Source organism: Eleginops maclovinus, chromosome 22, assembly GCF_036324505.1.
Source record: "Eleginops maclovinus isolate JMC-PN-2008 ecotype Puerto Natales chromosome 22, JC_Emac_rtc_rv5, whole genome shotgun sequence".
In the NCBI taxonomy this organism is placed as follows: domain Eukaryota; kingdom Metazoa; phylum Chordata; class Actinopteri; order Perciformes; family Eleginopidae; genus Eleginops; species Eleginops maclovinus.
The window spans coordinates 13,800,672-13,823,412 of NC_086370.1; the positions used below are offsets into that span (position 1 = coordinate 13,800,672).

Consider the following 22,741-nt stretch of genomic DNA (forward strand, 5'->3'; position numbering starts at 1 on the left):
TCTGTGCACTTTCTTTTATTGGTGATGTTTTCTAATGTCTCCTAAATATACCATATACAAAATGATGAATAATTTACAGTAGTTTTTATTGTGAGGAGTTGGAAAGTCTTTAAGTCCACTTATATTTAACCAGGCTACAGTAAAGTGACACATTTGAGAGTCAGCGAACCTGTCATTCAACAATGGGGCAGATCAATAGACACACTGGTGCACTGACATGACAGAGACATAAGGTGATGTCATGTCAGTATACACAGGTTTAAACTTCAACAACTATGTTATATACAGTGGGGAGTACAAGTATTTGATACACTGCCGATTTTGCAGGTTTTCCCACTTACAAAGCATGTAGAGGTCTGTCATTTTTATCATAGGTACACTTCAACTGTGAGAGACGTAATCTAAAACAAGAATCCAGAAAATCACATTGTATGATTTTTAAATAATTAATTTGCATTTTATTTCATGACATAAGTATTTGATCACCTACCAACCAGTAAGAATTCCGGCTCTCACAAACCTGTTTTCTTTTAGAAGCCCTCCTGTTCTCCACTCATTACTGGTATTAACTGCACCTGTTTGAACTCATTACCTGTATAAAAGACACCTGTCCACTCACTCAATCAAACAGACTCCAACCTCTCCACAAGACCAGAGAGCTGTGTAAGGACATCAGGGATAAAATTGTAGACCTACACAAGGCTGGGATGGGCTACAGGACAATAGGCAAGCAGCTTGGTGAGAAGGCAACAACTGTTGGCGCAATTATTAGAAATGGAAGTAGTTCAAGATGACGGTCAATCTCCCTCGGTCTGGGACTCCATTCAAGATCTCACCTTGTGGGGCATCAATGATCCTGAGGACACTGAGGGATCAGCCAAGAACTACACGGCAGGACCTGGTCAATGACCTGAAGAGAGCTGGGACCACAGTCTCAAAGAAAACCATTAGTAACACACTACGCCGTCATGGATTAAAATCCTGCAGCGCACGCAAGGTCCCCCTGCTCAAGCCAGCGCATGTCCTGGCCCGTCTGAAGTTTGCCAATGGCCATCTGGATGATCCAGAGGAGCAATGGGAGAAGGTCATGTGGTCTGATGAGACAAAAATAGAGCTTTTTGGTCTAAACTCCACTCGCTGTGTTTGGAAGAAGAAGAAGGATGAGTACAACCCCAAGAACACCATCCCAACCGTGAAGCATGGAGGTGGACACATCATTCTTCGGGGATGCTTTTCTACAAAGGGGACAGGACATATTGAGGGGAGGATGGATGGGGCCATGTATCGCGAGATCTTGGCCAACAACCTCCTTCCCTCAGTAAGAGCATTGAAGATGGGTCGTGGCTGGGTCTTCCAGCATGACAACGACCCGAAACACACAGCCAGGCCAATTAAGGAGTGGCTCCGTAAGAAGCATCTTAAGGTCCTGGATTGGCCTAGCCAGTCTCCAGACCTGAACCCAATAGAACATCTTTGGAGGGAGTTTTTTTTGTTTATTGTCCAGCGACAGCCCCGAAACCTGAAGGATCTGGAGAAAATCTCTATGGAGGAGTGGGCCAAAATCCCTGCTGCAGTGTGAGCAAACCTGGTCAAGAACTACAGGAAACATCTGCTCTCTGTAATTGCAAACAAAGGTTTCTGTACCAAATATTAGGTTCTGTTTTTCTGATGTATCAAATACTTATGTCATGCAATAAAATTCTAATGAATTACTTAAAAATCATACAATGTGATTTTCTGGATTTCTGTTTTAGATTCCGACTCTCACAGTTGAACCTATGATAAAAATGACAGACTTCTACATGCAAAGTGGGAAGTAAGTAAGTGTGAAAACCTGCAATTGTATCAAATACTTGTTCTCCCCACTGTATTTATACTGTATATATCTTGAGTTTGAAGCATAGAGTGTATGGTTTGAAGCAGCAAGTGTACGGAGTCATCTGAATGAGTAAGAAAAACTGGACTATTGGAAGAACAAAAGTACAAGGACAAGTTAATTACCCTTTTCCTTTATTATGTATGGCAATGGCTATGGGCTGCCATAGTCAGTTTATAGATCATAGCAACCTATCCGGGTATTTTCCCTCTACAGTACGTCATGGCTGTGCCCCGTTTATCGGGGTGCGCGTCAATGTGGACGGAGCTCAACATTTGAACCACGCCCTACGCAATCCATGGTAGCTTCTTGCTGCAGCTCACATTGGGATTCACACAACAGTCATTGAAGTGTATTTGAAGTAAGTAGCCCTGACATAATGCATAGTCTACAATGAAGTAGTCATGTTATACCGAAGCAGTAATGATAATGAAATTACCAACTAATGCTAAATTATTGCAGAGAAGTTAACTAACTTTATTTCACGTTGTTAAGCCCTAAAATCCCAAATTGTAATTCTCACTGCCCGTTCTGCATATACAAGGTGAGAAATATCAGGTCGAAAACCTTGTCAAAGGCCATTCTGATGTGAAGCACAGAGGTATAATAAACTGCTCTTTTTAGTGCTGTCTGTTTTTACCATTTTTCACAATGAGAGCTTAAAATCTTCAAGTTTATTGACTTTACTATTACTATTTCTTGTTGTTTATTATTTAGTAAAATACCAAATTGCATAATTGTTGTTCTCTTAACAGTTCTACCCTCATCAAGCTTTGTTCATCGGTTGCCCTAACCCTGAACAAAACTTCTCCCAGCCTTAGTTGAAGTCCCTTTGAATGAACTGCACTTCGGTATTGCACAACACACATTTGAACTTATCTGACACCAATAGCTAATTATTACAGAACGTCATGCATTAGCACCAGAGTTGTAAATCAACTTCAGCACAGTCAGTGCTCCTCCTTACTGTCTGTACGGGTTGTCTCACATGTCACATGGGATCCGTGGGACTGAGCACACAATGAGTCAGCTAGATTATGACCATCAAGTGTTATCAAACCTTTAACCATTAACTGCTGAATTGTCAGTAATCTGTTTTTAGGATCATCACAGTCAGTGTAAAACCTTTCACACACAGTTATTGGTAGTAATAAAGGTCACAAAACTCCTTACAGCGCTTGGGTCGTGCTGAGTATCAAGGTAAACATTTTTGTATTTTAAGCATGGTAATCAAAAGGTTTGTTTGTTAGAAATTGACATTACAAAGCTTACATGTTTAGAGGCTGGATGACAAGCACATGCGGATTATTAAAACAACACAATACTGTTAAATTTGATTCATGTGTTCATCCTTCTTATTCCGCTCATAGGCTAGAGACTCACACATGCACACCGTTAGAAATACTTTATTTATTTATTTTTTTTACAGCCCAACAGCACAAAAAGAAAACTCAGATCTTTCGCAGACGGACAAAAGTTTCGTTTTAGGTCTTCTTAATGCATATATAGCTGTTTAAAACTCATGATGGCCTGAAACAAAAATGATGTCACCTGAAATAGTCTCCTTCCAGAGAAAGTGAGAGAATGTAGTGGAAACACAACAGGAAAAGAAGTCTAATGAGCTCACTCCCTCCCCTTCCCAAAACACACTTCCTGTTTGGAGACACAAGGGAAACAGCACAGAAATACTTGTGTAAGACCCTTCCTTTTTTTCTCTCTTACATGCAGTTTTTTGCCTGAAATATTGAACTTTAGACACATCTGAGCGTTGATGATTGTCTGTGGGCTGGACCAAAGCAACATGAACTGAATGAATTGACTGCAGTTGTTGAGTTCCCATTTACTCAACAGGAGGATTGCATGTGTTTACTCGTTGCAGACATCAAAGTAGGCAGCCAGGATTGCTGGGACGACAACCATCAAAGCTCAAAGTCCCTTGCAGTCACGTCCTACAATTGTCTCTGGAGTGTAGGCGGACGGCGGAGAGAAAAGGAGGGTTTGAGTGTGGCAGCGGGGGACAAGAAGGCGAGAAGCATCTGGCTCTCTACTTCTCTGAGAAGAACTGAAGCCTTTAGTGGGGAGCATGTCTGCTGCTGCTCTGGAGAAGTACTGCAGGTCTGTCTTCTGGGTGAGTTCAACAGCCTGGGTTAATGTTGCTGACAGCAGACACAGTGTGGGTTAAAGGGAAATGATTTCATTGTGGCCTCCAGTTCACTTGAATAACTTATAAAATGTTCACAGATACAATCAATAACTTAAATGTATTGTAGACAAGTCGCTTTGGATAAAAGTGTGTAACACATGACCTGTAATGTAATGTAACAACCCTTAAATACAATACAATATCTCTGATTATTACAAACTTTTCAGTTAAATTCTGAAATGTTTTTTCGGTTTGGAAAAATTCCATCTTTTTAAAATCTTGCTCAAACACTCAAACAAATGAGCACTATACGCTACATGTTGTCTATTTAATGAAGAAGAAGAAGACATACTTTTATTAATCCCTTACAGGGAAATTGCTTTCTCTACTCTGTTGTGTTGACACACATTAAACACACAGAGGATATACATGCACAAACACAGAGGAAATACATGAACACACAACCACATGCAGAGGAGAGGTGGCAGAGCAGAGAGGCAGCCAGGTACCCGGCGCCAAAGGAGCAGTGTATGTAGTGTAGTAATGTGGTTGTGTCAATCCATTTTCACCCCTGTACTCAGTGATTTCAGTAAACATGTGACAGGCCAATAATGACTCTTAGGTAAGGTATGACTCGGCATGTCTATTAACATCACATGTTTATGAGCTATGACTCTGCGTCCTTATGATCATAAAACATCTTTCTAATACGACTCTGCTTTAAGCTTTTCAAAAGGATTGATTTTCTGCCTTTTGTCAGTCTTTCCAGCTAAATATCTTTGGGTTTGTCCATTTTTTCAGACAAAAGGCATTGTTTATTGTTTATTTACAGATCACCACGCACATGGGTTTCACTCCATTGTTTCTTGGTTCCTGCACACCGAAATACAATAGAGCCAGCTACACAAAAGCTAATAATTAAGGATGAAATAGTAACAGTCTTATCAGGATTATTACACATCAAAACAAAAAGAGGACAAACCTAAAAATAATAAAGTGATGCTAAAGCAAGCAAAACAAACATTTAAACACGTGAAGGATTCAAAGAGCAAATAGCAAAGCGTGCCTGTGTGTTTGTGATATTAAAATAACAAGCATACACACATACATGAAGGGTTATTTGCTTATTCTGTTATTTGGCAAGATATTTATTTTTAGGGGTATTCATTTGACATGCGTATGTTACATATCAAGCAATTTTGTGTTTTTTTCTTTACGTTTTATAGATTAAATGTTCATCTCAAAGGGTAAAAAACACATTGAAATATTTATTTACCTCAAGGGTAATTGGTAATCCATTTAACCAATGAAGTTATATAATTTATATAAACTTTTCACAAAATTGCACTTATAAATGCCGGGACACTAACAGTGACATTAACACTAATGAAAATATACCATCCAGAAAACACAGGGCATATTGCATTAAATTCCAAGTACTTGAAATGCAAATTCTTTATTTGAAAAGCATTCAGAAAGCTTTGACACAATATACTTTTCTCCTTTGTGTTCGCATCTTTCTTTCTTAAAATATTGTTCAGCCCATTTCACTCCACGTTGCTGTAAATCCATTAGCATCCATCTCGTAATTGCTCTCTGCTCTGGAAAAGCAGATTAGTCAACACATGCTGATGTCCATTCAGCCATAAAAAGGGACTCAATTATAATCCACTGAGTTTTAATCAGGAGGTGTGACCCTGCAGTGTAATCTAGAGTGAGCCCCGGTGTTTTGTGTTTGTGCTTTGAGATAAGGAGTGAGATGTGTGATGGAAGTGTGTGTGTCTTTGTGTGTGCACCTCAGAATGCTTCATACCTGAATAGAGAAGACCCAGACCTCCCAGTATGTTTCGAGCAGACAGTGCTGGTCTGGATCCCCCTGGGCTTCCTGTGGCTCTGTGCCCCGCGACACCTGGCGTCTCTCTGCTGCAGTAAACAAGTGACCAAAAAACACCTGTCCAAGCTCTACATCTGCAAGCAGGTAAAGCACGCAGCAAGTCATGTAATAATGAGATGCAGTGAGGAATAAGCTTTTTTAAATATATTTTATACATCACTAGCAACATAATTGAGACATATTATAGTGACACATCTTGGTGGTCAAATACACAATTATTTCATTTTACAGAAGAGTTATCTGTTTTTTTACATCTTTAAAGACACGTTTTATAGTTTTTCATACAGAAAAGTACAATTTGCACTTTGAGTTTTGTTTACTCAAATGAAAAGTGCACTTATAAATAAAATTGATTATTATTGTTATTATTAATTACAGTTAAAATGCCTTAATGTGGACTTTTATGTGATTTCCTCCCCTCAGATTGTGGTGTCTCTGTTGCTCCTGACGGCCATAGCAGCCCTGGCAGTCACAATAGGGCAAGATTATGGTCCAAGCACAGACCCACCTTCAACAGTTAAAAACGCTGGTGTATACTACGTTAACCCCGTCCTATACGCAGTCACATGGGTAAATATTGGATTTGTATTGATATATTTGCTCTGGTATTAAATATGGAAGATGACATGTGTTTTTGTCCTTTCTTAGGTACTTCTGCTGTTGTGCCAGGAAGGAGTCAGGCGGAGGGAAGGAGCAGTAGACTCAGCCACTATCTTCGTTTTCTGGTTGTTCCTTGTTCTGTGTGATGTCTTTCCTTTCCAGACCCTCCTACGAGAGGCACTAAGGCTGGTACGAGCAAAGACATAGTTCAGAGCAAAGGCTTTTAGCTAGAAAATAATGGTTTTCATTACTCAGTGCACAATCCCTTGATTTGATGCATTTCAGCTCTCTGTATTTGTAACATCTTTGTTACACTAAATTTTGACCCACAGGGCGAAATCACTGATGTCCCTCGTTTCTGCCTTTTCTACATTTCCTTTGGCTTAGAGTTGATTGCACTCATTCTCTCTGCTGTGCCTGATATCGCGCCAGAAGACAAGGAGCTTTTTAAAAAGGTACCGTTTCACCCAGATGGAGGCCTTTTAGTTTTGTAACCTTTTTCATTTACAACTGTGAGTTACAAAAGAATGTAAGAAATATATTACACTGAACATCAATCTGTTCAGCGCTATGTGAATGTGATGTATGTGCGTGCTTTTATGTTTTTATCTACAGAATCCAGAGGCAGGTGCAGCGTTTTTGAGCAGAATAACTTTCAACTGGTTAAACAGGTAAATTAAAAGTTGCCCTCGTAAGAATCCAAGCAAGTATCCACACACATACATTACGCCTCAATGATCAATTTCTCCTTGTTTCTTCAGTATGATGTTCAAGGGGAACAGGCAACCGTTGGTACAGGAGGACTTGTGGGAGCTGAAGGAGGAAGATAGCACAGCTCACATCAACGAACGCTTTGAGAATTTCATGAAGTCAGACTTGGCTGCAGCTCGGGTCCGGTTGCAAAATAAGATGAAGAAAAAACAGGATGGCAAAGCTAAGGAAGACACCTTCCTAAATCCCCTGTCCAACGGACTGGCCAAAGGTGTCAGTCAGGATGTGCTGATGATGGTGAGAGTGTGCAGGAATACACTTTTGTACTTTCCTGCACTTCAAATTGCTATTGTTTTAAGTAGTGCCATTGATTCCCTGTCAGTGCCCCACGTTTACTTATTCAGTTCATGTGAAAAAAATACTTTTCTTTAGGAGGAAAAGGGAAAGAAAGAGGATGAAAAGAAGGAGAAAAAGAAGAAAAAGGACAAAGAGAAGGAGGAAGATCATCCAAATTCATGGCTGATTTCCACCATTTACAAGACCTTCAAAGGTCTTCTGCTTGAATCTGCCTTCTTCAAACTGCTGCAGGACCTACTGGCTTTTGCCAGTCCTCAACTTTTAAAGTGAGTCCAGTTTTGTCTTTATCTATCGAGATTTTAGACAGAAAACCCTGAACCTGCTTAACCACAACAAAGTGAAACTTACTCTTCACTGGGTGTTTGCTTTCTTCTTCACTAGATCACAAATCATTTACTCAGGGTCAAAAAACACTCAATGCTATACCACAGAATGTTGAACTGTTGACAAAGTGGGGAGGGACACAATAAAAGGAAGATAATATTGGGAATCATTTTTTCATTTTGACGTAGGCGACAGGATTTAACTATATCTTTAAAATGTGTTCTCCATTGTTGGGATTTGTATTAGTCTTGTGAATGTGCTGACCCATTAGTGTTAAATAGGAGGTCTGCATGGTGCTGAATTATTGTTTAACATTTAAAGCTAACTAAGCTAACTTATGTCGAAATACATCAATTGTACAGCTCTGTAGGTTGACATGTCCAAGATTACATGTGCAGCAGTCTTTGTAATAATCCAGAGTCCGGCAATAATTTGACTTTTCATTATGTGAGCAGATGTGATCAAACGCAATGCTGCACACAGCAGGAGCCCGAGCACAGTGAAAGTAGTTGGTGTCCTCTGAGCTGTGAGACGGAGATGTACTGGCTATCAACTCCACATCTCCGTCTCACAGCTCACTGTGTCTGCTCCTGACTGTTTTATAACTCCCTGCAAAATGTCAAACTCAGCCGCTGTAAAAAAAAAGCACAAAAAAAAGACTGCTGTGTTGTTGTGTACACGCACATTTGATAGGATTGCAATACTTTTTTTTTAAATGAGAGAAATGATTAAATTACATGACAGAAAAACAAAACAAAGATAACTGAAGAATCATTTGAGCTGACCTATTACATACTTTTTTATACTTCTCCTAGATTGATGATCTCTTTCACTCAGGACAAATCTAGGTATACCTGGGAGGGTTATCTGTATGCAGTGCTGCTGTTATTGGTGGCCCTCCTGCAGTCTCTGTTCCTGCAGCAGTATTTCCAGCGCTGCTTTGTGCTGGGAATGAAGGTTCGCACGGCCATCATTGCTGCTGTGTACAAAAAGGTAACAACTCATGCGACATTTTTAAACTTTACCTTGCACATTTAAACAAAAAAGGAAATCACCAGGCCAGTTTACAATATAATTATGTACATTAACACATGTACTTTGCAACACCAACACAAGAGACTTTGTTAGCTGTATGAGTTATATGTCACTTAAATCAACACATGAAATGACCACCTATTCATTAATTGCGCTATGCAATATCTCACACATTTATATCCAGTAATTATAAGCCTCTTTTTATGTTTCCAGCATTTTATAATAGCCCTCAGCTCATATGCTAATATACAACAGCATGAAATTAAAGAAACATCTTTTGTAATTATTTTCTTAAAAATTACAAATTGTAACAAATTGTCCTCTCCTTTCTTCCTTTCCTCTTCCCTCTCTCCCTACAATCTCTTTTTCATCCCTTTTTTCCAAGGCATTAGTTGTGTCTAATGACACGCGTAAAGAGTCTACAGTTGGGGAAACAGTGAACCTAATGTCAGCCGATGCCCAGCGCTTCAACGATGTGACCAACTTCATCCACCTGCTGTGGTCCTGCCCTATTCAGATCCTGCTGTCCATTTTTTTCCTGTGGATAGAGTTGGGACCTTCTGTGTTGGCAGGTCTGGCAGTCATGGTCCTGATGGGGCCGATCAATGGACTGATAGCCACCAAGGCCAGAAAACTCCAGGTCAGCAGAAGTGCACACACATACACAGTTGTTGTAACAGCCTTCGAATAAATTGCTCGCCACACAAAAACAAAACAACAATTGTAGATTTACATTTTACCTTTACAAAGTCAAAGATGTTTTCCAAGAAATGCGAGGCAGCTTTGAGAAACTTCAAGTAAAATAAACGCAATGCATTGTTACAACATGAGGTTAACAGTGCACATGATAATTAAACACCTTTTCTTCTTTTCAGATAAAGTGCATGAAGTTCAAAGACAAGAGACTGAAAATCATGAATGAAATACTTAATGGAATTAAGGTGAGTAAATAGCCCGTAATTAACAGGTGGGATGGTAATGATGGTAATTCTTTAAGAGCATTGATTGGAAACAAAGAAGCTAAAACCGTCTGATGTCTGTCAGACAGAAGGTTTCATTAAAAGCTTGGCAAAGGAGAAACAGGAGAAGAACAATAAAAGCTCATTTTAAGCTCAGCCATTTTCTTCCCCTATTTATCCTAAATATCAGAAATCAGAAATACTTTATTCATCCCAAACTGGGATATTTATTCGTTACAGCAGCAAAATAGGGCCTGCATTAAGCTTCTTTATCTCATGATGAGCCATTTCAATGATATGAGTAAGCTCAAAAATACTTTACAATCAATTATTTATTTGGCTCCATTGTATGTTTAATAAATGTTCATGCTGATTTGTGGAGTAGGGGGAGTGTTTGTGAGGCCTACCTTGGATGAAAAATTTGTCAGCCTCTGGAAAACCGTATTTTTAGTACGAGTGCCGTCTATTAAACTGCATCCCCACACGTAGTTTATGGACATTCAGTCATAGTGTATACATGCTGTCCCTGTTTCCCCATCCTTCCTTTTCCATGCTTTCCACAATACCTGCTACTTCCTTGTTCCCCTCTTCATTTTATCTCTCAACAGATTCTGAAGCTATATGCATGGGAGGCATCCTTCCAGACGCAAGTGGAGGACATCAGGGAGCAGGAACTTAAAGTCATGAAGAAGTTTGCCTATCTGTCGTCTATCGCTGTCTTTGTATTCAGCACTGCTCCGGCTTTGGTAAGTCCCTCTAAGGGAGCCTTGCAAATAGATGGGCTAACGATAGTCTCTGCAAATCTCACACTGCCGGTTTTTGCAGGTTTCTCTGGCCACATTTGCAGTGTTTGTAGGGGTGAGCCCAAACAACATTTTGACTGCCGAGAAAGCTTTCACCTCCATCTCGCTTTTCAATCTCCTCCGATTTCCCCTGGCCATGCTGCCCATGCTCATCGCTTCCATTGTGCAAGTAAGGGAACATCAACATACTGTATGCTACACACACACACACACACACACACACACACACCAAAGCTGGAAGCCCACTAACCTATTCTTTGGCATTTCAGACGACTGTGTCTAAAAAGCGCCTGGAGAAGTTCTTGGGAGGCGAGGACCTTAAAACTGATATTGTGCTCCATGACCCCAGTTTCAGTATGTTCACCTTCAGAATTTACACCTGTTCCTCAGGTCCATTTACAGTACATCATTCCTATCTGTCAGTCATTTCATTTGTCTGTGCATCTCTTTTTATCTGCTAGACTCTGCTGTTGGTGTACATGATGGCTCCTTTGCTTGGGAAAGAGGATCTGAGCCTCTGCTGAAAAAGTACGTCTGTTGTGTCTGTTTCGACCCCTCCCTCTCTTACACATTTAGATATTATGCTTTACAGTATGGTTGCCAAACATTGTGTTCCTACTGTATTTAACAATGTTGAACACATTTGTTCTGTCTGTCTTTGCCAGTATTTCCTTGGATATTAAGCCAGGTCGGTTAGTAGCAGTAGTGGGAGCTGTGGGCTCAGGCAAGTCCTCTCTCATGTCAGCCCTCCTGGGAGAGATGCACACCACCAAAGGCTTCATTAACATTCAGGTGACATTTATTTCTGACGTCATATCTGTGTTAGAACAATAATGTGTTCTTAAGTAGTGATAGACACATGCACAACATTGTTAATGACCTAAAGAGATTCAAATGTAAAAAAGTTTTTCAACCCTGGTTATAATTGAACATTCACTCATCATCAAATGTTCAGGATGTTCAATTCTGTGTGGCTGCAACACAGCGTACACACGGTTCCGTTGCGTTGACGCTTGCTGGTGGGCGTGTCTGGCGCTTGAGGTTAGTGCGACCCACAACCAATCACATTAATCTCCCGCCCCGGACACACATACACGTGGTTTGCTTGGCTAGCGCTTGCACTGGCAATTTGCATACGCAGGATTTGATTGACTGGCGTTTCCGTCGACGCTTGAAAAGTTGAAGTTTTCTCAACTTTCACCGGGGCCAAAGCGAAGCAACGGAACCACAATGCAGTTCGGCAACACTTGACATCACCCCATTCAAAGTGATTGGAGAGGTGAATCAACGCAACGGAACCGTGTGTACGCTGCGTAAGGCTTACAATTCAAAGGCAATCAGTAGATATCTTACTCTTTTTTTCTTTACAAGAAACATGACAATACACTGCAAGAAAGATGCTCATGTACAAACAAATGCAGGGGTGGAAAAGGGATAATAGTATCAACTTATTACATGCATGTGTTCTTTTTTGCATGCATGCACATGGTCTGGCATCAATACATGGTTTACTCCCGAACAATAAACAACATTTTATTACTGTTTATTTATTTCTCTTGATGGATTCTCTATATTGATAATTTACTCTTATGATTAAGCTAATCACTACTAGATACAAGCGTGTAGGAAGAAAATATAACAAAGCAGACAAGGCTCATATTGACTATGGTTCTCCAACATACTGTATAACATGAAGAAAATAAAAAAACATTACTGCACTCAGAAAACACAACCATAAACCTACAAGGTATTGAGGAATCATCTTTTCAAACCATTTTAGAGATTTACTCCATATTAGACCTCATGGATTTAAAGCAGCAGCATAAAGACGTTACTTAGCCATCAGACAACATTGCAGTTAAAAGGAAGGAACTCTGTGCCTGACTCATTCTGTGTCTCTCTCCAGGGTTCTCTAGCCTTTGTGCCACAGCAAGCCTGGATCCAAAATGCGACTCTAAAAGATAACGTCCTGTTTGGCTCTCAATATGAAAAAACCAGGTTCCAGGAGGTGATACACGCTTGTGCCCTGGAACCTGACCTGCAACTGCTGCCTGGTCGTGAACTCACTGAGATCGGAGAGAAAGTAAGATTCAAGGATTTGAAAAACGGGATGAAAGTTGCTTGATGTTGAGTGAGAAACACAATCATATTGAACATGTGTCTCAGGGAGTAATGCCACTTCATTTTGACAAGAATACCAATACCAAAACTATTGTCAATGTGTTTTTACCAATGAATATGCTGTAAAACCATGGTGATACTGAATACCGATCAAATTGCCCTTCACTACCTTGCCACATTTACTCTGTTTTTCCCATTATTTCATAGAACTGATGATTACATACGTCGTATTAGTTTCCATAACATTACATCAAGTATACATAATGTGATGTGCTCCTCTCCTCTCCTCTCCGTTTAGGGCATTAATCTCTCAGGTGGTCAGAAGCAACGTGTGAGCTTGGCCCGGGCAGCTTACAGTGAGGCTGATATTTATCTATTAGATGATCCCTTGTCTGCTGTGGACTCTCATGTAGGAAAGCATCTCTTTGATGAAGTGATTGGACCCAATGGAATCCTGAAAGACAAGGTTTGTGCTAAGCCTACATTTGTCACTGAATAATGTTTTTTACTTTATGATAACTATTTTTGTAATTGTATTATTTATTTGTACATAGTTTCTAAACAGAACGTAAAAGTGATGTGCTCCACAGGGTTTAAACTGTACTGTAGCTGTTGCTATATTCAGTATATAAAGCTTTAATTATTATAACACATACTAAAGATGTGCACTTAATTGGTACAGCTTTGGTTTGCTTTTAGACAACACTTAACCCTTTAATATCTGGAAGTAATTTGATTTCAGTTGTGTTGAATTGAGAGAAAGGTCAACTTCAATATAGTGTAAACCAAAGTCACATGGGACACATATTGGTAGCTGGCAGGTAACAAAAACAGGTATTATAAAAATGTGGAATATTTCATTTATTTTTCAATTGATTTACTGTTTGAAGTGAATTTTGATGTCACAATTAAGGCCAAGTGTTTCTTCACTTTTACAGACTCGCATCCTGGTGACTCATGGAGTGAGCTTCCTGCCATATGTAGATGAAATAGTGGTCTTGGTGAATGGAGTGGTTTCTGAGTTGGATCCTATAAAAGCCTTCGTTCCAGCAGAGGAGCCTTTTCTGAATTTCTAGACACATATGCCAGAGAGCAAAGAAATCACACCACTTCAGAGTCAGGTAGTTACAGCCTTTTTTCTCACAGCATGTTAGATATACTGTAAGAAAAATGAAATACTCCAATTTAGTTCTGAATTCTGTTACAATGAGGCTCTGGAAATGCATGTTGTGTGTGGTTTAAGCACCTAACTTAGTTAATTTTTTTCCACAGTAATCTGTGGTGTTTAAAACAAATAGGACTGTTGGTCAATTTCAGCCTATCTTGAGCCTCACCAATGACACTATGTATGCTATTGTGAACATATGTATTTAGGTGGAGTCAAGGACACTGTAAACGTGGAGCTCATACCTGAAACTGAAGACCTTCAAGCCGACTCTCCTTTGGAGGACACAGTTTCTCTTACACTAAAGAGAGAAAACAGTATCCGCCGCAGCACGCGCGTTGGCAGGTTAGAACAACTTTGAAAAAGAGTGTGTGTGTGTGTGTGTGTGTGTGTGTGTGTGTGTGTGTGTGTGTGTGTGTGTGTGTGTGTGTGTGTGTGTGTGTGTGTGTGTGTGTAATGATTTGTAGGGGGATTTGTGGGTTTCTTATTGAGAGTAACTCACCACTGTAACAAAACCTAATGTTGCATCGCACAGCATACAAGATTTGAATCTTTTACCAGCTATATTTTAATCCTGGATTATAATGTGGTATTTTTCCCACATTTTCTAGTGTTAGACTAAGAAGAAAAAGCTCTGTAAGAAATACAGAAGCTGCAGACAAATCAAACAAAGGCCAGAGACTAATTGAAAAGGAAACTATGGAAACAGGACAGGTAATATCATTTTTTTTGTCTCATTACTGTTTGTCTAACACCACTATAGACATCTTTAAGAACCCTTTTTCTGAGCCTTTGTCCTCTCTTTTAACCAGGTCAAGTTCTCAGTATTCCTCCAGTACCTGCGTGCCATGGGCTGGGGATATACCATCATCGTCTTCCTGGTTTACTTATTACAGAACATTGCTTTCATTGGTCAAAACTTGTGGCTGAGTGATTGGACCAATGATGCAGTGGACTACTTCAACATGACATACCCGAGTTGGAAGAGGGACACCAGAGTGGGAGTGTTTGGAGCTCTGGGAGTGGCTCAAGGTAACTGATTACACAGGCATTGGCATCTACTAGACTCTTTGGTAATACTTTTCACTTAGGCGGCCACGCCGCTGACTGCAGACTAGTAGGCTCATCTTGATTGGCCGGTTCATTTTGTGTAATGAAATTTCTGTGGGTGAACGCGTGCGGGTAATTGGTGAATACTTATCCATTGACTCGAAAAGAAGACTGTCTGTGAACTAGGTTGTGATACATAACCATCGCTAAACACATTTTCTCTATTATGCAAATATTTTCAGATGCATGTTAGCTTGTTAAAATGAATTAGGGGCAGTACAAAACTCTCCACACATTGAGTTTCTACATTTCTAACACGATGTATTAAAGGTATAAACTGATGGGAAGTCAGTTCATTCACTTTTTTAGTCTTAACTATGAAGCAAGATCCAGGATTTTATTAGCTCAGCTTTTATGCTGGATTCATGTGATATAGGCTCAATGGTAGAAATCAGAAATGTGTTTTAGGACCTAAGACAGTTGTATGACAGATATGGCAAGTTAATTATTTGACTTGGATGTGCAGTAGTGGAGATTAGAAGTTACCCATACCTGTTCAGCTAAACATTCCTCTTAACTGAAGCCACAGCATGTTCTTTTTACATTGCAGTTCGTGTACATATTAAAGAAATGAGATACAATAGGTTTATAAGTGCAGTACGGTCATGCTGATGTGCCGTATTTATGACATTGGAAAACGTAGGCCTTTTGTATGCATTCCAACCTTTCCATGCTTATGCCCAGATTGTTGTTTTTTAATTGCCAAGTTTAAAGCAGTTTACAGTTATGTTTCTATAAAAACATAATTTTCTTCGGAGACAGAAGAGCTTGAACTAAGACATGCTGAGGGCCATAATAATGCAGGAGGGCCATTGTCTCTTGTTCATTGTGATTGGGAGCTTTCTCATCCCTATAAACAAACACAGGTTGACATGTTTTGGGTGTAATATTTTGATCATTTTGAATTATATACGATACAGCATCTTACTCTAATGTTTCGCCACACTGGTTACCTTAGTAAACTCAGTAAAAACAAGCAGGGCTTTTGCATGGCACAAATGGGAATAATATATGTCTGATGGCATGTTTTGTTTTTTGGACACACTCCTTGGGGTCGGACAGATGTTGTCCGATTATCTTGTCAGATGATAATATACACATTTTGATGACTGATGTTCACATAAACCATAACTGGCTAAATGCAGAAAGTCGTTTCTTTTCTCGTTGCTTGGTGTCGCACTCACATGAAATGAATGTTTCCTCTGACAGCAAGAAAATATGTGATTCTAAAGTATCTTTATTGTGATACTCAAATATATTTGTGAGAAACTGAGGTAGACCTCTTAATGGTGAAATGAACAAATCTATGCAAAGAGGAATAACAGCAGCCATGTTTTCTAATAGATGTGCTGGGTTATTTTTAAAAAATGTTGCTGCTGCTTTCTGTCGGAGAGTGATTGGAATTGCCACCCTCTAAAGAAACAAATGAAATAGGAACATTATTTTCCAAAAATGAATTGGTCTGTTTTTGTTGAAGTGCTCTCCAAGCTGCTGCAAACGTATTCAGCAGAGTACCGCTGCTCTCTTGGATTTAATCAGATGCAAGAATGAAACTTTGGATAAGATGATGTTGACACTTCAGAATTATATCCAAACTAATGTGATGCACCTTTTTTAGCAACTGTGGCTCTCGAGTTGGTTTTCATGGGTTTCAGGATCTCTTCTTCTGTTGCAGGCGTCTTTGTGTTCCTCAGTACGATGCTCATGGCGAAAGCTTCAATCTCTGCATCACGTATCCTGCATTCGAGGCTGCTTAACAACTTACTGCGGGTTCCCATGTTATTCTATGACACCACACCCATTGGAAGAGTTGTCAACCGCTTTGCAAAGGTAGGATTTATCATTTACCTTTTTTCATCTATTTTTTTCATAATATTTAACCAGTTGAGATTAGATTGCTTTCATCTGTTGTCGGTCATTTGAAAATATGTAATATGTTACTTTTAATAAAGACTAACTTTCCCTTTTCTTGTTCCAAAGGATATTTTCACTTTGGATGAAGCCATTCCACAGTCCTTCCGCTCCTGGTTAATGTGTATGCTGGGTGTGTTGGGGACACTGTTTGTCATCTGTCTGGCCACTCCTTTTTTCACTATTATCATCATTCCTCTGGCCGTTGTCTACTACTTTGTACAGGTGAGCAAAACCTGAGCAGTGAACATAAAAGTGAAAAGGGCTTTTTCCAATTGTAAAAAGAATCCACCTAAACGTTCCACCTCGTTCTGTTATTTTCCCTTTCTTTTTTCATCTAGCGCTTCTATGTAGCATCTTCCAGGCAGCTACGTCGACTGGACTCAGTGTCTCGCTCTCCTATATACTCACATTTTAGTGAGACGGTGTCAGGTCTGTCAGTGATAAGAGCCTACGGCCATCAAGACAGGTTTCTAAAGCACAACACAAAAACGATTGATGAAAACCTCAAGAGTGTCTACCCGTGGATAGTGTCAAACAGGTCAGATATTGAACTCCAAGTCATCAAAAAATCCAATCCAGAACTCCTTATCAGATTTTCAGTCTAGTTTAAAAGATGATATGATTATATCTTTGTGTGTGTGTGTTTCTTCACTCTGTAGATGGCTGGCCATCCGCCTGGAGTTCCTTGGAAACCTGGTGGTGTTTTTCTCTGCTCTGCTTGCCGTGATATCCAGGGACACTCTGGACAGCGGCCTGGTTGGCCTGTCTATATCTTACTCCCTTAATGTCAGTGACTTATACTCTACTCTTTCACTGCAGATGATTATGTAGATTTTAATGCCAGTAATAATTGAAGGATGACTATTCTGACAGTGGTAATAAGGTACTTTAATGCTAACAAATCCCAACGGTCCTCCTTTCTTTACAGGTAACCCAGACCCTTAACTGGCTCGTAAGGATGACATCAGAGCTGGAAACCAATATTGTAGCCGTGGAGAGAGTGAGTGAATACAGCGAGCTTGAGAACGAGGTACGCAGCATCAAGAGCTAAATCTTTGTTCATGAACCAAAATTGGCTTCATGGCGTGTTAATATCATTGTGTTGTTAAACCTTTTTTTCCATATAATCTCTTAATCGGAGCTTTGGTTACAGTAGGTATAGACATAAACTACATTTTCCTCAGCCTTACACCGTCTGTTTTTTTTTCTACAGGCTAAATGGGTAACTGACACTCGACCTCCAGAGAACTGGCCCGAGGCAGGAAGAGTTCAGTTTGAAAACTACAAGGTCCGTTACAGACCTGGAATGGACCTGGTGCTGCATGGCATCACCTGTGACATCAACAGCACTGAGAAGGTCAGTGTGTCTGTGTGTAGGCTAACCGTCAGTGTGTGCATGTGTGAATAACAGCAGACATTCAATTGCACGGCTGAATAGATTTTTTGTTGGGTTGCTGGCTAAGTTATTTTTTGCTTCAATTAGTTACACATTTACATTTATTTTCTTGCAGTTATTATTGTTATTGTTAATGTATATTCATTTAGTGTTATCATTTTTAGTTCATTCAAATAAGCATTTCTGCTTTTATTTTGAGGGATGTTTGGACACTGGGTGATTTGGCACCTGGTGATCATGTATATATTGGAGACGGGAGGTTTTGGGATCAGCACAGCAGTTTAGGCATATGTTTTTTTTTACCAGGGTGAGTTAACTGAAAGCTTTAGGAAATGCTGCAATAGGAGAATAGGTGAAACTATTGTTCATTGTACCTTTGATTATATTAGATTAGATTAAATATACCAAACAACATTGTTGCCTAAACTTTGAACAGCGTAAGATTAGCTAGCTAATGCCTCAGCAGCAGTAATATATTTTCAGTTAATTATAGAGAAATATACTATATACTTTGGGCGTTACAGTTGGTAAAATGCATTACAATGTTATAGTGTGTGAAATGTTATATTTCTGGGCAAAATAGAAGAAGAATATATCAAATATGTACCTAAACAATATAAATATAAGAATATAAATGACATGTAAACATTCATGTTAAGTTAGAGTACGTAGTTGCTGTTTATTTTTGCAATCAATTGTCACATTACACCTAGCCCTGACTACAAACTTAAAAGTACACGTTATATTGCAGCCTTTTTGGGAAAATAAGACAAACGCCTTTTTCTTACTACCCTCTCATTTGTGCCTTTCATCTTAGCAAGCAATCTTGAGGATTTTCTTTGTTGTGGTCTGGCCTCAGCTGCTTTTCTTTGCAGTATTTTTAACCAGTTTATTTCCCCTGGTTGTTCTTCCTCTAATGAACCTTGATCTCTCATCCCTCTGGGTTTTATTGTATATAGGCAGTGTCTATACAGGCTGCAGCACAATGCATACACATATGGGAACTGAGAAACGTTCTATACAGAGCCTTGCATGTGATTGAAGCGTGGGCAACAAAGCAGAGATTATGACCTAATAGATATAAATTAGACATTTTGCCTTGAGTTCTTTTATTCACCGGCTTGTCTTGGACTGATGGATATGTTTTATAAGAGAGCTACAGCTATAATTATACTCACTTTAACAAAATGCTGCTTCTGTTTCTGAAAACATAATTTTCACCTCTTTCTAAAAACACCTTCAGTATTTTGACCGCCTGTTTTTTCAAATAGTCAGTATAGGCTTCAGTGAGATTATAAAAATTACATTATTATTTCAAATAAATACAACAGAAAATAGGTGTTCTATGACTGCAGTTTATAGAACCTGGAAGAAAACACGTGTCAGTCTTTATGTTTAACCCTATGTGCTGTCTCTCTGCATTCAGATTGGTATAGTGGGCCGCACAGGAGCCGGGAAATCAAGCCTGACCAACTGCCTGTTTAGGATTATTGAAGCTGCTGAAGGTCGTATCCTCATTGATGGTGTAGATGTTTCCACAATAGGCCTGCATGACCTCAGAAACAGCCTCACAATCATACCACAGGTAAACACAACAACAATTAAAATCTCAATAACAGAACTCAGTTTTTAATGGTACAATAACTCATCTGACCCTGTGAGCACAGGATCCAGTGTTGTTCTCGGGGACCTTGAGGATGAACCTTGACCCGTTTGACAAATTCAGCGATGAGGCAATCTGGAAAGTGTTGGAGCTCTCCCATCTGAAGAACTATGTAGCAGGACTGCAGGAAGGACTACAACATGAAGTTGCAGAGGGGGGAGAGAACCTCAGGTGGGCAACATCCTAAATGATGAAACAAACAGCAAATGAGAAATTCCGTTTTTCTTCAATTACAAACATGATTAGTTTGTGTTAGGTTATACAATTACTAAAACATGAAGGCAACACGCAGGTAAATGATTCACAGCTTACTTCATGTGGAGTTGATGATTTGCTGTAAATGTTACATTTGTAGCTGGCAAACAATTTATGTGTAAATCTGCCACAATTAATGCTTAAGATGCAAACTTTATTTTTAATACACTTTAATCTACTGTATTAAATATTCATTGCTTCTACAATTAACCTAAATGAATCATTTATAATTTCATACAAAAACAAGTGTGTATTTGTGGTTGCTCAAGAAAACATTTAAACATGTCACTCTCTTGTCAGTGTTGGGCAGAGGCAGCTGCTTTGCCTGGCTCGGGCACTGCTGAGGAAGTCTCGTATCTTAATCCTGGATGAAGCCACGGCAGCTGTTGACCTGGAGACAGACGACCTGATTCAAACCACCATCCGCCAGGAGTTTTCACACTGCACTGTCCTCACCATCGCCCACCGCCTGCAGAGCATCATGGACAGCTCCAGGTGAGTTAGTGTCTCCTCACATGTCCGGATGAGGTGTCTCTGCACTCATATCGCTCCGGTTAATGGCAACTCTGCCCCTTTCCTCCCTCATTTTTTGATTATCAGATTTAATCCAGAATTGGCTTTTAAACAATATATATATAGTTTATTGGTTGACTCCCAATTATACACCCAAAATACAACAAATATTCTAAAGAACAACTGTAAATGCAACATTATCTTCTGTGCTCTTGCAAAAGGACACAACTTAAAAACTGCAATAAAAACATAGAGCATTCATGAGTGTTTTTTGGAGCAATCCAAACACATCCTTTTAGTAAGTTATATTATTTGGATGTTTTGTCTCAAAATGTTCCGATTTGTATTTTGGTCCGAAACAATAGCCTAGTCATATTCAGAATTGAATGGGCCAGGTGTTCCAGCAGTTGAGGGTGCATCCTCTATTGTTATAAAAGCCTGATGGCCCCAGCTGTGAGATCCAAGTCCACCTCTATGTGCACATCTACAGTATAAACAGATAAGCAGACATGAAAGTTCTGCAAGACTTCAAAGTCCCCACTGGCTTCGCAAAGAGAGCCTTCAGCACCACAGACTCAGGTTGGGGGTGAGAGGTTGTGTAATACGATGTATGAAATAATTCATTGTATTCTATAGATGGTGGAAATGAGGACTTAGAATTTTGTAACAATATGAAATTCAGTAAGAAAGTGCTTCTTTATCGACCAGTTTGCAAAAGCAAAAGATTAAAATCAATAGGTTGGAACTGACTTGCATTTGGACAAAATAACGAGAATAACATGGAGTAAATGGAGTTTTTGCTCAGTGTGTATTTACCATATCATATTCAAAGATTAGTCATTATTATAAGCAGACATAATCCACTAGTTAGCAAGTTGGACACTTGGGTAAGCAATTTGAAATTCGAGTTGACAAATAGGGTATCTGCAAAAATCTTCAAATCTTTTTTACAATTAAGAAAAAACATCATTCAAATCATGCATGGTTTGGTCTGAAACAGTTTCAAGTGTTTCTGCTTGAATGGTCCTTCAGCATGAATGATTTATTGGCTGTATTGGCTTTGCTGTATTCTACTATCGATATATTCACTTCATAACAATAATATCAATGCCTATATTAAATCATGTAGTCATTCTGACTATAATCATTATCTTAAAGGAAAAGCAAACCCACCCTTCTATTCTTATTGTATTTTCCTTCACACAGGGTTATGGTGCTTGATGCTGGAAAAATAGTGGAATTCGATTCTCCGAGCAACCTGCTTGAAAAACGTGGCAATTTCTATGCCATGATCAAGGATGCTGGAATAACACAAGAAGACGTCACAAGTCTTTGATTTTGAAATAGGACTTTCAATTTAACTCCATAAATTGCTTATGTTGTCAGATTTTTCTTCAAAGGCTGGATTGTGCTTCGATATGAAGAAATATTTTACATTTGTATTTAAAGGAAACAATAAAAACAAGTCTTATGCTGTACGTAAATCATTTTAGTAGACAAAATAAATATTCTTTCTAAAATAATGGGTAATCGTTTTTGATGAATAAAACTTCAGTTGTTCAACCTCTGTGTCATATCGAACACTGTGTTTAATGGGTCTCAACAGTAACAGCTTAACATTATGTGAAGTACACATACAGCACTATAGGTGAGAGTTAGATGAGAAGATTGACACTCATGTGTTTAATGAATACTGTGTAAGCCAATCAATTGTTGTTTTCTTTTCGTTTAGATTTCTTTTCCCATGCCAACCAGCTACTGAGATGTTTTTCTGCAGGCTGGCTGTCGGTTTATTTTTAGTAGATAGGAATAAGAGTTCAGTTTGAAATCTCATCTGACTCATTCTCATGTGAGAGAAAGCATTTCACAAAATATAAAATAAATGATTTAATAATCAAATAA

The 22,741-nt window shown here is 39.2% G+C and overlaps 1 protein-coding gene across 1 annotated transcript; it reads left to right on the forward strand.

The window, feature by feature from the left end:
* The first annotated feature begins 3,464 nt into the window (after nt 1-3,464).
* abcc2 (ATP-binding cassette, sub-family C (CFTR/MRP), member 2) lies at nt 3,465-22,741 on the forward strand. Its single transcript, XM_063875255.1, is given in 34 exon segments — nt 3,465-3,569; nt 3,756-4,004; nt 5,821-5,997; nt 6,337-6,483; nt 6,562-6,702; nt 6,846-6,968; nt 7,129-7,184; nt 7,275-7,521; nt 7,657-7,847; nt 8,721-8,898; nt 9,326-9,580; nt 9,816-9,881; nt 10,508-10,645; nt 10,725-10,871; nt 10,972-11,056; nt 11,164-11,230; nt 11,368-11,494; nt 12,609-12,785; nt 13,122-13,289; nt 13,762-13,843; nt 13,846-13,944; nt 14,198-14,333; nt 14,600-14,702; nt 14,801-15,020; nt 16,774-16,928; nt 17,079-17,234; nt 17,351-17,550; nt 17,672-17,798; nt 17,941-18,042; nt 18,226-18,369; nt 19,835-19,993; nt 20,076-20,242; nt 20,627-20,821; nt 22,046-22,741. Coding segments are annotated over 33 exon segments (4,710 nt in total). The 5' UTR covers nt 3,465-3,569; nt 3,756-3,959; the 3' UTR covers nt 22,176-22,741.